Source organism: Nycticebus coucang, chromosome 2 (assembly GCF_027406575.1).
Source record: "Nycticebus coucang isolate mNycCou1 chromosome 2, mNycCou1.pri, whole genome shotgun sequence".
NCBI classification, from domain to species: Eukaryota; Metazoa; Chordata; class Mammalia; order Primates; family Lorisidae; genus Nycticebus; species Nycticebus coucang.
In genome coordinates this window covers 134,709,684-134,725,146 of record NC_069781.1, presented here as the reverse complement: position 1 = coordinate 134,725,146, position 15,463 = coordinate 134,709,684, and the positions used below count along the sequence as shown (strand labels likewise).

The following is a 15,463-nucleotide window of genomic DNA, read 5'->3' as shown; positions in this document are numbered from 1 at the left end:
CTCCCTGCCAAGCGGACACACCTGCTCCCCCTTGGCCTTCTGCCTTGATTGGAACCTTCCTGAAGCCCTCACTAGACGCAGGTGCTGGCGCGGTGCTTGTACAATCTGCAGAACCATGAGCTGAATAAACCTCTTTTCTTTATAAATTATCCAACCTCAGGTATTTTCTTTCTAGCAATGCAAACAAACTAATACAAGGACCAGGGAGGGCCTACTTCCGTTATGCAAAAGAGACTCCCTGTTAGGGTACCTCTCAGTGAAAACCACCACAGTAACAAACTAAATGAGGAAAGCTGTACGATCATCTCCACAGATGTCAAAAAGATGAGGATAAAACTGACAAGCATCTTGATTGTAAAGAAAAGTCTTAGTATGCCAGGATGGAAGGGAAAGTCTTAAAGTGATTAAAGCGTCTCTCAGAAGCTAACAGCAAACATTGCCGTAGGATGGTAACCCACTAGGAGCAACCCTGTGGGAGCCAGGAATAAAATAAAGGTATTAAAATAATGCCACCCCTAGATTTCCCCCTTGCAAATCCTCGGTAAGAGTAAAAGGTAAGCAACCTTGGGCCTCGATGGACACATGCTTGCCTGGACAAACGACCTCCACGTTCTGTCTCCGCACATCACCACTTCCTTTCTAGACCCTGCAGTGTGGGGATGGATACAGAAGGCTGGTCGGCGTCCTGTGCTGTGCATGAGTGTGCCTGGCTGGAGGAAGCGGCATGGGTGGCCTGCGGGCCTTAGGCCTCAACTCTCAGATGAGAACGTGTTTTACAAACAACTGCTGGAAATCTGAGCTGTGCCGTCCTGCTGAACTCCTCTGTGACAGCAGCATAGCCTCTGCACAGGGTGGAGGCACAGAAAGCTCCTGGGCCTCCCCAGAGACACACAGACACGGGCCCTGCTGTGTCTCCCATCCTGTGTCCTATGAAGCTCAGTAAATGGTGAGATTTGCTAACACAAACCCTCTCTCTGTATCCACCTGTTAGTGGGTCATTAAGAGCTTCTAAATAAATTCAAGAACAAGAAGTGCAAGATGAAACACCATTGTCTAATGTTATTTTAACCAAAACTAGACAGAACAACAAAAGGAGATGGAACTCAGAAGATAATATTGTAACTACTTCTTCTGACAAAGTATGGGATCAAAGATTCAAGGGTACATTCAACAGCATGAGAAAATTACTACAAGTCTTACACACCACTGGTGACCTCTTCAGTATGAAATATCTAGTACTGGGGGCGGAGCAAGATGGCAGCCGAGTAACAGCTTCCTTGCATCTGGGCACCGTGAGTCTGGGGAGATAGGACTCCAGGCATCTCTGGCTGGTGGGAACTGCCTATCATCACTCCTATGAGGATACAGGGAGTCAGCGAGAGACTTCTGGACCCCAAGAGGAGGACTAAAACAGTGGAAAACCGGCAAGTGGTCGCGTGTGTTCAATCCGTCTAAACCCGCCTACAACTGTAAGTTCAGTAGCAGCGAGACTGCAAACCAGAAAGGCCTTACCTGTGAACTGTTTTGATGTCCTTGGACTTGGCACTGAGTTGAACTGCCTTGGGGAAGGCCTGAGCGGGAGTGCGGAGAACTTTGGCCGTTGTCTAGGGCCCCAGTCTGAGCCGCTGAGCCAGACGGAGCTACTAGTGTTTGGCGGTGGGTCACACGGAACCATTGTCAGTGATCTGCCCCGGCAAGCTCCGCCCTCAGGGTCGCAGAGCTAGAAACGGGTGGGAGCTGGTAACCCAGCAACCAAGTAGCCTAAGGGTGGGGTCTGAGCCGCCTTGCAGCCCTAACCCTCAGGGGCAGAGTGAGACTGGTTTTGGCACACTGGGTAAGTGGATAGCCACTTCAGCAGTGATTCTAGCGAGAAAGCTGGGAAAGCTTCTGCTCAGCAAGTTTACAAGTTCAAAGTGCCTTTTAAGTGGGCTGAAGAGAGATTTAGGGTGTCTACCTGCTGGGGTTTGAGAAATCAGCAGCCTCCAGTATTATCAGAACTGTGACTAACATCTCATATCCCAAAAGACCACGTGTTGCCCAGACAATATTCAATAACATATACAAACTGCTTTGTTTTTGGTTGTGTATTTTTTTTTATTTTTTTTTGTTTGGTTGGTTTTTTTTGTTTGTTTATTTTGACGTTGTTGATGTTATTTTGTTTCTTAATTTCAATCTTTTCCATACAGATCCCTTTTTCTTTCTCAATTTTTCTAGTTTAATTATAATTTCCCATTGCTGCCTTTTTTAATAACTACAACTTCATTTTTGCTAGTGTTTCTTCTGCTATCACTTGGTTTTTCACCCAATTTTATCTCCATAAAGTTTTCTGTTTGCTTGTTTTGGTTTGATTTATAGCATTTTTGTCTTTCCTCTCTACTTGGTGGAGGTGGGGTACTGTGTCTGACCAGGTTAGCAAAGAGCTGCTGACCTCAAGGGAACCACCCCACTGGGCACCCAACCCCCAGAAGGTGGGGTTTTTTAAGGTTGTGTCAAAGTACCCTACTGTACACCTATATTGCCCTGTCTCCCTCTTTCTCTGCCTCTCTTCTTTTTGTCAATATTCCTTATCCCCACCCCCTCTCCTTTCTCTATCTTTCTTTTTTTTTTAATCACTCGGTCCTCCTTTCTTTCATCCCTTTTTTGCTCTTCAACCCTCTCACCTTTCTGGTCCTGTAACCCTTAGTCCACAGGCACAAGAACTTAAAGAGCAAGAGGAAGTGAAAGGAAAATTAGAGCAAGGACACAGATAAAAGAAATCACTCATGAGGAAGAATCAGCAGAAAACTCCAGGCAACATGAAGAACCAGTCCAGAACAACCCCGCCAAGGGACCATGAGGTAGCTACTGCAGAGGATTCCACCTATACAGAAATGTTAGGAATGACAGAAAGGGAATTTAGAATACACATGTTGAAAACAATGAAAGAAATGATGGAAACAATGAAGGAAACTGCTAATAAAGTGGAAAATAACCAAAAGGAAATTCATAAACAGAATCAAATCAGAGATGAACGATATGAAGAATATAAAAAGGATATAGCAGAGCTGAAGGAAATGAAACAGTCAATCAGGGAACTTAAAGATGCAATGGAAAGTATCAGCAACAGGTTAGACCATACAGAAGAAAGAATTTCAGAGGTAGAAGACAAAGTTTTTGAGATAACTCAGATAGTAAAAGAGGCAGAAAAGAAGAGAGAGAAAGCAGAACGTTCACTGTCAGAATTATGGGACTTTATGAAGCGTTCCAACATACGAGTTATAGGAATTCCAGAAGGGGAAGAAGAATGCCCCAGAGGAATGGAAGCCATATTAGAGAATATTATAAAAGAAAATTTCCCAAATATCACCAAAGATTCTGACACACTGCTTTCAGAGGGCTATCGGACCCCAGGTCGCCTCAACTCTAACCGAGCTTCTCCAAGACACATTGTGATGAACCTGTCCAAAGTCAAGAACAAAGAAAAGATTCTGCAAGCTGCCAGGAGTAAGCGCCAGTTGACCTACAGGGGCAAATCCATCAGAGTGACCGCAGACTTCTCTAATGAAACTTTCCAAGCAAGAAGACAATGGTCATCTACCTTTAATCTACTTAAACAGAACAATTTCCAGCCCAGAATTCTGTACCCTGCTAAGCTAAGCTTCAAAATTGATGGAGAAATCAAATCATTTCCTGATATACAAACATTGAGGAAATTCGCCACAACAAGACCAGCTCTACAGGAAATACTTCAACCTGTTCTGCACACTGACCACCACAATGGATCAGCAGCAAAGTAAGAACTCAGAAATTAAACGACAGAACCTAACCTCCACACTGATGCAAAAGATAAAACTAAGCAATGGACTCTCACAAAATAAGACGAATAGAATACTACCACACTTATCAATTATCTCAATAAATGTTAATGGCTTGAATTCCCCACTGAAGAGACATAGATTGGTTGACTGGATTAAAAAACACAAGCCATCCATTTGCTGTCTGCAAGAAACACACCTGGCTTCAAAAGACAAATTAAAGCTCTGAGTCAAGGGTTGGAAGACAATTTTTCAGGCAAATGGAATTCAGAAGAAAAGAGGAGTTGCAATCTTATTTTCAGATACATGTGGATTTAAAGCAACTAAAGTCAAAAAAGACAAAGATGGTCACTTTATATTGGTCAAGGGAAAAATACAACAAGAAGACATTTCAATTCTAAATATCTACGCACCCAATTTAAATGCTCCCAGATTCTTGAAACAGACCTTACTCAGTCTGAGCAATATGATATCTGATAATACCATAACAACAGGGGACCTTAACACTCCTCTTACACAGCTGGACAGATCCTCTAAACAGAAATTAAACAAGGATATAAGAGATTTAAATGAGACCCTAGAACAACTGTGCTTGATAGACGCATATAGAACATTCCATCCCAAAGATAAAGAATATATATTCTTCTCATCGCCCCATGGAACATTCTCCAAAATTGATCATATCCTGGGACACAAAACAAATATCAACAGAATCAAAAGAATTGAAATTTTACCTTGTATCTTCTCAGACCATAAGGCACTAAAGGTGGAACTCAACTCTAATAAAAATGCTCGACCCCACCCAAAGGCATGGAAATTAAACAATCTTCTGTTGAATAACAGATGGGTGCAGGAAGAAATCAAACAGGAAATCATTAACTTCCTTGAGCATAACAACAATGAAGACACAAGCTACCAAAACCTGTGGGATACTGCAAAAGCAGTTTTGAGAGGAAAATTCATCGCTTTAGATGCCTGCATTCGAAAAACAGAAAGAGAGCACATCAACAATCTCACAGGAGATCTTATGCAATTGGAAAAAGAAGAACAATCTAAGCCTAAACTCAGTAGAAGAAAAGAAATATCCAAAATCAAATCAGAGATCAATGAAATTGAAAACAAAAGAATCATTCAGAAAATTAATGAAACAAGGAGTTGGTTTTATGAAAAAATAAATAAAATAGATAAACCATTGGCCAGACTAACGAGGAACAGAAAAGTAAAATCTCTAGTAACCTCAATCAGAAATGATAAAGGGGAAATAACAACTGATTCCACAGAGATACAAGAGATCATCTCTGAATACTACCAGAAACTCTATGCCCAGAAATTTGACAATGTGAAGGAAATGGATCAATATTTGGAATCACACCCTCTCCCTAGACTCAGCCAGGAAGAAATAGAGCTCCTGAACAGACCAATTTCAAGCACTGAGATCAAAGAAACAATAAAAAATCTTCCAACCAAAAAATGCCCTGGTCCAGATGGCTTCACTCCAGAATTCTATCAAACCTTCGAGGAAGAGCTTATTCCTGTACTGCAGAAATTATTCCAAAAAATTGAGGAAGAAGGAATCTTCCCCAACACATTCTATGAAGCAAACATCACCCTGATACCAAAACCAGGAAAAGACCCAAACAAAAAGGAGAATTTCAGACCAATCTCACTGATGAATATAGACGCAAAAATTCTCAACAAAATCCTAGCCAATAGATTACAGCTTATCATCAAAAAAGTCATTCATCATGATCAAGTAGCCTTCATCCCAGGGATGCAAGGCTGGTTTAACATACGCAAGTCTATAAACGTTATCCACCATATTAACAGAGGCAAAAATAAAGATCACATGATCCTCTCAATAGATGCAGAAAAAGCATTTGATAAAATCCAGCATCCTTTTCTAATTAGAACACTGAAGAGTATAGGCATAGGTGGCACATTTCTAAAACTGATTGAAGCTATCTATGACAAACTCACAGCCAATATTTTACTGAATGGAGTAAAACTAAAAGCTTTTCCTCTTAGAACTGGAACCAGACAAGGTTGTCCTCTGTCACCTTTACTATTCAACGTAGTGCTGGAAGTTCTAGCCAATACAATTAGGCAAGACAAGGAAATAAAGGGAATCCAAATGGGAGCAGAGGAGGTCAAACTCTCCCTCTTTGCTAACGACATGATCTTATACTTAGAGAACCCCAAAGACTCAACCACAAGACTCCTAGAAGTCATCAAAAAATACAGTAATGTTTCAGGATATAAAATCAATGTCCACAAGTCAGTAGCCTTTGTATACACAAATAGCAGTCAAGATGAGAAGCTAATTAAGGACAACTCCCTTCACCATAGTTTCAAAGAAAATTAAATACCTAGGAATATACCTAACGAAGGAGGTGAAGGACCTCTATAAAGAAAACTATGAAATCCTCAGAAAGGAAATAGCAGAGGATATTAACAAATGGAAGAACATATCATGCTCATGGATGGGAAGAATCAACATTGTTAAAATGTCTATACTTCCCAAAGCAATCTACCTATTCAATGCCATTCCTATCAAAATACCAACATCGTACTTTCAAGATTTCGAAAAAATGATTCTGCATTTTGTATGGAACTGGAAAAAACCTCGTATAGCTAAGGCAGTTCTCTGTAACAAAAATAAAGCTGGGGGCATCAGCATACCAGATTTTAGTCTGTACTACAAAGCCATAGTGCTCAAGACAGCATGGTACTGGCACAAAAACAGAGACATAGACACTTGGAATCAAATTGAAAACCAAGAAATGAAACTAACATTTTACAACCACCTAATCTTTGATAAACCAAACAAGAACATACCTTGGGGGAAAGACTCCCTATTCAATAAATGGTGTTGGGAGAACTAGATGTCTACATGTAAAAGACTGAAACTGGACCCACACCTTTCCCCACTCACAAAAATTGATTCAACATGGATAAAGGACTTAAATTTAAGGCATGAAACAATAAAAATCCTCAAAGAAAGCATAGGAAAACACTGGAAGATATTGGCCTGGGGAAAGACTTCATGAAGAAGACTGCCATGGCAATTGCAACAACAACAAAAATAAACAAATGGGACTTCATTAAACTGAAAAGCTTCTGTACAGCTAAGCAGACAATAACCAAAGCAAAGAGACAACCTACACAATGGGAAAGGATATTTGCATATTTTCAATCAGACAAAAGCTTGATAACTAGGATCTACAGAGAACTCAAATTAATCCACATGAAAAAAGCCAACAATCCCTTATATCAATGGGCAAGAGACATGAATAGAACTTTCTCTAAAGACGACAGACGAATGGCTAACAAACACATGAAAAAATGTTCATCATCTCTATATATTAGAGAAATGCAAATCAAAACAACCCTGAGATATCATCTAACCCCAGTGAGAATGGCCCACATCACAAAATCTCAAAACTGCAGATGCTGGCGTGGATGTGGAGAGAAGGGAATACTTTTACACTGCTGGTGGGACTGCAAACTAGTACAACCTTTCTGGAAGGAAGTATGGAGAAACCTCAAAGCACTCAAGCTAGACCTCCCATTTGATCCTGCAATCCCATTACTGGGCATCTACGCAGAAGGAAAGAAATCCTTTTAAGATCATAAGGACACTTGTACTAGACTGTTTATTGGAGCTCAATTTACAATCGCCAAAATGTGGAAACAGCCTAAATGCCCACCAACCCAGGAATGGATTAACAAGCTGTGGTGTATGTATACCATGGAATACTATTCAGCCATTAAAAAAAATGGAGACTTTACATCCTTCGTATTAATCTGGATGGACGTGGAAGACATTATTCTTAGTAAAGCATCACAAGAATGGAGAAGCATGAATCCTATGTACTCAATTTTGATATGAGGACAATTAATGACAATTATGGTTATGGGGGGGAACAGAAAGAGGGAAGGAGGAAGGTGGGTGGGGCCGTGGTGTGTGTTACACTTTATGGGGGCAAGACATGATTGCAAGAGGGGCTTTACCTAACAATTGCAATCAGTGTAACCTGGCTTATTGTACCCTCAATGAATCCCCAACAATAAAAAAAACAACAAAAAAACCCTATCAACAGTGGTTACTTCTGGAAGGGACATTGTTAGAAGTCTGGAATAAAAGATTTACCTTTGTTTATATGTCCTTTGTAGGCAGAGAACACTAGTTAATTTTAAATTATACAGAGGATATAAACACTTCACACACATATCGAAATGCATTAAGTATTCTAAAGTAAAAAACAAAGACTGAGTGAAGAAGTTGAAAAGTTTTGGATCAACCAAAGCAAACACTACGTTCTTATATGGGAAGACACGGCTTTATTTAGATGTCCATTTTCCCACAAGAGAATCATTTAATATGATTCCAGTTCAAATCTCAAATCCATTCCTTATGAATCTTGATTAAAAAAAAATCAAAGCTCATCTAGAAGACTATTACAAGAGCGTAAGATTAGGCAAGAGTATTTTTAAGAAGTAATTTAGGGTGGTGCCTGTGGCTCAGTGGGTAGGGCGCCAGTCCCATATACCAAGGGTAGCGGGTTCAAATCCAACCCAGTCAGATAAAAACAGCAATGACAACTACAACAAAAAAATTTGCCGGGCATGGTAGTCCCAGCTACTTGGGAGGCTGAGGCAAGAGAATCACCTAAGCCCAAGAGTTGGAGGTTGCTGTGAGCTGTGATGCCACCACGGCACTCTGCCAAGGGTGACAAAGTGAAACTCTTTCTCAAAAAAAAAAAAAAAAAAAAAAAGAAGTAACTTAAAAATCTGGGCTGGGGATGGAAATAGGACTTGTCCTACCAGTTATAAAAAATGAATTCTAAAGTCAAGGTAACTAAAGTGGTATTGTTCTGGAATATGAACAGACAGTAGAGGAATGCTTGCAAAAGACAGTTCCTGATTCTTATCACATTAAAAGGAAATGCTGAGAACAGGATAGTCTCTCGGCAAGCCTAGAGATGTTTTGTGACTTGGGGGCAATCCCCAAAGTAACTCAGTGTTCCAGAATGAGATAAGATTGGTCACTCACTAGTAAGCATGTGTTAAACATGGATGCTTAGTAGTTCTTCATGAGGGTTGTGGGGAAAGAACACATGAGGAAAGAGCACGTGGCAATCGTTACGCATGCAGCCCTCCTATGTCATTCCCTTAACTCTCCACACCTGTTGTGTATAACCTTAATAAACAGCCATTGCGGAGGGGACTCAGGGCTACCCTGCACTTAAGGTTAGCTCGCCTCCCGCAAGCTTGTACTTCTAATCCACGTCATGTCTGTTCCTTCCTGCGGCGACCGAGACCAGGGCCTTCGGGGACTCAACAACAGACATTGGAATGGGACAGAATAAAACCTATAAGTAGGCAAATGGACATCATTATCTGTGTGTACATATACACAGGATAATACAGGCAGGTGCTGGTCACTTCTCGACACACACACACACCCCACCCCCCCCACCCCCCCGCGTACATTTCATGTCTCTTCCTCCACCTGGACCCTTCCTAATAGCACCTGACTTTGGGGAAATTACCTCTTGAATGTGTTGGATTCAGTTTGGTGAGACAATAAAATATATTCTTCTTCTGGCTTGGCTAATTAAATGCACCTCCCAGGACTCCGACTCCAGAGAAAATGGGCAAAAAGGTGACAAACCACCAGAATGGTTCCCACTTGTAGACTGTACCCTGCTGACTTCCACTGCAGGTCCCCCCTTGGAGTCAGACTTCTGGACCAACAAAAGCTTCCTCAGAAACAGTGAGCCCCCAGCCTGATCTCTGCCTGGCTTGGTTACTCCACAGGCCATGCCACCCTTCCAACGAATGGCCTTTGGCTTTCCTAGTTATGTAGCTTGACACAGAAGACACTGGCAGAGGATGCTTAAGGGTTTGGATGACCTTTCCAGCAGGGAAGTACCAGACTGCTCAGAAAATAGTTTAAAGAAAATTCCCTAACCATCTGGGGAGAAAATGTTAAAATTAGCCAATAAATTCCAAAATACTAAAAAGTTAACTAAAAAAATAAAAGCATACCATAAGTGAAGGGCCCGGTGGCGAATCCTAACCCTGTGGTGGGGCAGAGGAGGGGTGGGGAAAGCAGCTACAGTTTAAAAAGACCATTCTTTTTCTCTCGTTCTAAATGAGTAATTGACCTTGGGTCTTCTGCAGAATGCCAGCACCTTATCTCAAAATTGTAACATAGCAACCACAGTTTTTTTTTGCAGCCAGAAAAAAATAGTTTTTAACAAACTCTGTAGTAACTCTTTAATTGCTGGAAAGAGAGGGTTTTGACTGCAACACTACAATGTTAACTAACTCCCACCCAGAGATGTTAAGGGCAATGGGAGACATAGGGGATATAAGAAAGAGAGAAGATAAAAAGGCTAGTTAGCAGGGTGAGGAAGGTGGGGGGCAGAGTCAGTCTTTCACCAGGGGCTGATTCTCAGCAGTGGCCCTCTGGGTGAAAGTTGGCCCTTGTGCCCCAGCCACAACCAGTGAGGGCGGCCCTCCCGAGTCTCACAGCCTCTGGGCCAGGTCAGTTCCAGATAGAGCCAGCCAATCCAACATGCACACCTTTGTTCTCACAGCCTCCAGATAGGGCCAGTCCCAGATAGAGCCAGCCAATCCTAAACCTCCTAAGTTACCTCAGTCCCTGTGCCTACAAGCCCCCCAACTCGGTCCCAGTTTCCCCCAGGAAATTTCTCCCGCGTTTTGTTGCAACCCAAAATGCATCACGCCAAAGGGTATAAAACCCACCATCATTTCTACCTCAGGATCGTCCCCTCTGAGCAGAGTCCTGCCGGAGGTATGGCCTGAGCATGCTTGAATAAAGTCACTCCTTTGTTTTTTGCATGTGTGTCTGGTGATCTCTCAGTGGCAGAATTTGGTCTTAACAATAACCAGGAAATTGGGGGCAGCATCATCTTGGGAAGGAGAAATCTTATTAAGCATGGTTCCAAGCTAAGACGACAGAGAAAAATGCTGGCAAATGTGAATACGCAAAAACTAAAAACTTTTCTATGTCAAAAAATAAAAGACAAATGACAACCCAGGAAATATATTTGGCCAACATATTGTAAGCCTAAGAATTCAAACACATATTAAGAGTTTTTATCAATCAATATGATAAATATTTAAATCTACAACGGGGTATAGACAACATGTAAGCAATACACAGAAAAAAGAAAATAAGCTCCAAGCAGTGCATAAACATATATATCATATGCAATTTCACATATAAGTATGTATCAACATATAAACAATATATATTAATCAACTATAAATCAATAAAAAGTTCAATTTACTTATATTCAAGGAAATTCAAATTAAACCAATGATGTCATCTTACCCTTTCCAAATCAGCATGGATTTAAAAAAGAAATCATTTTCAGCGCTGGCAAGGGTATAGGAAGATTGCCACATCCTGGGAGTATAAACTGGTAAGCCTTCGAAAAGCCAGCATGTACGTATTGATCCTTCGTAAAAGCCAGCATGTATGTACTGATCAAAGGCTCTAAAGATACAGATTCTTTCTGATCACGCAAGCCCATGTTTAGGAACTACAAATAGAATTTGTATAAGAATGATGGTCACCTTTCTACATGCAAAAAGCACAGATTTGATTAAATAAACAACACTAATATATAGAAAGCAGCTACTACAAATAAAGTTGAAAAAAATTTAAAAACATAGAACGATATTCATGATCAATTTAAAAATAAGTCATTGTAACAATATCATTTTTATAATAGTAATGGAGCATATTATTTGAGTGTTTTATAGGCTTTATCTCACTTAATATTTTATGAAAAACTCAGGGCAGGTAATCTCCACATTTAACAGGAAAGGGAAATAAAACTGAGAGAGAAGGTCACTTATCTTAATAGTAGGTTACGAGGCCACGGCTTCCATCCATGCCCTGTCCCCAAACCGGGGACCACACTACTCTGTGGCTGTGAGATTACTGGGTGTGTGTGAGCCACGGCAGAGACATGGCTGGGATCAAAGTCTGAAGTAAGATGAATACAGTAGCACCTCCACAGCTGACCACCTCCCTACACTGACCACCTCAAGTTGACCTAATTTTCACAGACTGGATATGCACCACATGTGCATATCAGTACAGCAGGCCTAGTCCCTCACACTGACCCCTCTGTATGCTGACCAGTGTGTGACAGTCCCGTGATGGTCACCTCACAGAGATTCTGCTGTACTGACGATTCCGAGGTACCATCTAACCAAAGAGATGTGTATACATCTGTGGGCATATAATGTCCTTTTCATTTATTTGTGGAGGCACTGGTGGCAATAAGAAATAGAAAAGAACAAATCTATTTTCCTATGTTTTCATTTAGTGTGTAATCTGGGGAAAGGGGTTCTGAGATTAAGGCCCAGAGGGGTCAGCCCTTCCTTCAAGAATGGGCACTACCCACAGGCTTTCTTTTTGGTCTCGGTGCCCAGGCACTATTGCTTCACCTCACCCCAATGACTCATGTCCTTGACACAGGTGCCTGCATCAGAAAATGGGAGTGTGAGAAAAAAAAGGTCAACCCCTTGTGGTTGCCATATTCTTAGCATCTCATATTTAGGAAAAAAGAGGCTGACCAAGTTAGATTCAGGATGGGAAGTCTTTCCAATGAAGATGGGGCTCCAGGTTGTGCCAATTCTTAGTAACCATGGAGAGGACTGTGCCGTACTGAGGATACTTTTGTGCACACCAGATGGGGATGAAATCTGATTGATATTCTTTAGCCCATATTCAAGGGAAAATAACAAGATTAAGTCTGAAAATTACTTTTTGTAACTCAGTAGGTGCTTCAGCATTGAAACTGTGCCAACCTATATAGACCTGCTGGCCTTTGTAGCTAAGAAGGCAGAGAGCAGCAGGCTTCCCACGGCTGCCCCCGTGGGTTCAAACAACATGGCCCCCGTGCAGATGAACTTCTAGTAATTCAGAACTGACTTCTCAAAATCACAGCCACAGGCAGCGCAAGCAGATGGCAGCTGGGGAGGAACACGGCTCTGAAAGGCAGCCGGGCATCATCTCCAAAACAGAGAATCGAATACCAACGCTCCCACAGCCAGGAGTTACTGTGGTCCTTCAGGAGACTGGGTGTATCCACACTGGAACACAACCCCACACACGTCGATTTCTCTCCCAGGCTCACACGCGCGCTGCAGTAACGTAAGCCAAGTATTCAACAAACCGTTTAGTGCTCTCCTACAACGTTCATAGCAGCTCACTATGGACGATTTTCCTGGATTAAAATTATCTTTTTAATTCAAAAATGAAAACTATATTGTTTTGATGCACTTATTATCAAGCTTATATGTATGCTGGGCACTTAACATTGATTTTTAAAAATTCAATACAAGTAAGAAGCAATACAAGAAATGCTAAAATATAAGTTACTAAGTACGCTTATTCTAAAATCACACCATACTGTGATCCTTAAACATACACCATTCCTAACTGATTTACAAGTAGAACGAGTTTGAATGGAATGAATTTCTAGAAATGAACCAATTTAACCTAAATTCCTTAGCTAGAAAACATCATGAGTAATTGAAAGTTTACAGGAGAGCCCAAGAATACAATAAAATTATTTTATTGTATTCATGCAAAATCGAAGCCCATGACCTTTATGAAAAGGTTTGCTTGTCATTACTCACCAACTGGCAGCCTTCTAAGGAGCTGACCAGCTGAGCATTCTGACAGGAGAGGATTGAACCAGCCAAATTCAGCATCACACACACTGCAGAAAGCAGCATGAAAAAGGTTATCTGGAAACAAACCAAACAAAAAATTGGTTATTCACTTGGAGAGGCTAGAAGGAAAATTGACTTAGCTTTACAACAGTGTTCAGTTGATCCAATAATTACAGAGGTAACATGTATATGCTTTAAAGGAAATGGTAGGTTATTAGGTTATTTCTCAAAATTCCTAAGTCCTTTTTCACTTCAATAAAAAAGTGAAATCTGTGAAAAGCCATAGCCATGATTTTCTTTAAAACCTATTATGATAAAATATGGAAGAAGCTAAGCTTGAAAAGATCATGCATTGCATACTATCAACAGCAACAAGTTGTAAATTTTAAGGAAAATCAAGTGAAAGAAGTCTACTTACTAAAATATTTGCCTTTAAGTTTCTCTTAATTTTTGTTATAGAAAATGTCATATGCATATAAAACCAGAGAAAGCCGGATAATGGCACTCCGCATACCCACCACCCAACTTCCATAATCAATCCACTCTCCGCCAACTGGGTTTCATTAATAGCTCCTCCCCTCCAGACTATTCCTCAGCAAATACTAGCTATCACATAAATTCATCCTTAAATATTTCAGCGTGTATTTCTAAAGTAATTAAGATACTCTCTGGAAACATAACCAAAATACTTTATTCACGTCTATTATCATGAAAAATTCATTAATATCATCAAATATTCAGAATTTGCATTTCTCCAATTGTCTCCATTTTGTTTTCACATTTTTAATCAGGCCATGCAGAACACAAATTCTATAGAGTGCCACTGTATATCTACACCATGGGTCTCTCCCCTATTGTTTTGATTTTCCTTAAAATTTGCTGGAAAAAACAGTTCATTTGTCCTATAGAGAGTTTAGAGTCCCCCTAAACTTTCTGATTATAGTCTTCTGTAATTTAATGTTTCACTAGCCTCTGTATTTCTTATAATTTGGTAGTTAGAGCCAGAGGTTTGGCTAAATTCAGACTAATAACAGGTGATTATATTTTCTCTTTGTGATTTTATCTGCCATTTTTGATGACTGCTTATATTTGTTCATTTATTAGAGTTTCCAAAATAGTGCCAGCCTAACTCCATTATTTTCTTTTCAAACTGCAAGTTGTAGAAAACTGAGAATAATGTGGATGATTCTTGACAATACAAATATTAATGAATTTTGTATAGTGGAATGTAACTGTTCTTTGCCTCATGGGTTTGACCACTTTTACATCTATCTGTAGATTTATTTCTGCATTTGTTTGTTTGTTTGTTTGTTTGTTTGCAGTTTTTGGCCAGGGCTGGGCTTGAACCCACCACCTCCGGCATATGGGGCAGGCGCCCTACTCCTTTGAGCCACATGTGCCACCCTATTTCTGCATTCTTTATTGACTATGTGTACAGTATTTGGAGTTTCCTTTAAACTGCTGGTAACATCTTACTGGATCCCTTATTCAATAATGAGTTAAATATAATCTTTGACACTTTAATTTTTTAAAATGCTGGTTCCCTAACATCCTCCAAAGTTAACTAACGAGGTATTGTTGTGTTTGTCTGGAGGAAGTGTGAGCCATTATGAACTCATCACATTTGGTGTGTTTTCAATAGCTGGCATTGTTAGCCACAGAGAGTCTACTCAAGTTGACGCTGGGTGCTTTCAACACAACTCCAGCAGACTTTGATACCTTTCCTGTTTTCTGGTAGGACAAGATGCTCCAGGATCATCTTACACACTTTCTGCCCAAGATCCAGAATCAGCAATTTCTCTGGTAGGTGCAGGTCCCTTTCAACAGGAATGGTATTTAGATACCACAGTTTTTGTGCCAGAAATGGTCTTTGCTATTTGGAGGATCGTATATCTACCAGTGCACAATGATAATTTCTGATTTAAATTCAAAACTATGAGCTT

The 15,463-nt window shown here is 40.5% G+C and overlaps 1 protein-coding gene across 2 annotated transcripts in view; it reads right to left on the bottom strand.

The window, feature by feature from the left end:
* ENTREP2 (endosomal transmembrane epsin interactor 2) overlaps window positions 1-15,463 on the bottom strand; it is a 454,036-nt gene that overhangs the window by 91,216 nt on the left and 347,357 nt on the right. For both annotated transcript variants that reach the window (XM_053581956.1, XM_053581957.1), the window contains exon 3: window positions 13,485-13,595. In XM_053581956.1, coding sequence (XP_053437931.1) covers window positions 13,485-13,595 — 111 coding nt within the window. The remainder of the gene's footprint in view (window positions 1-13,484; window positions 13,596-15,463) is intronic.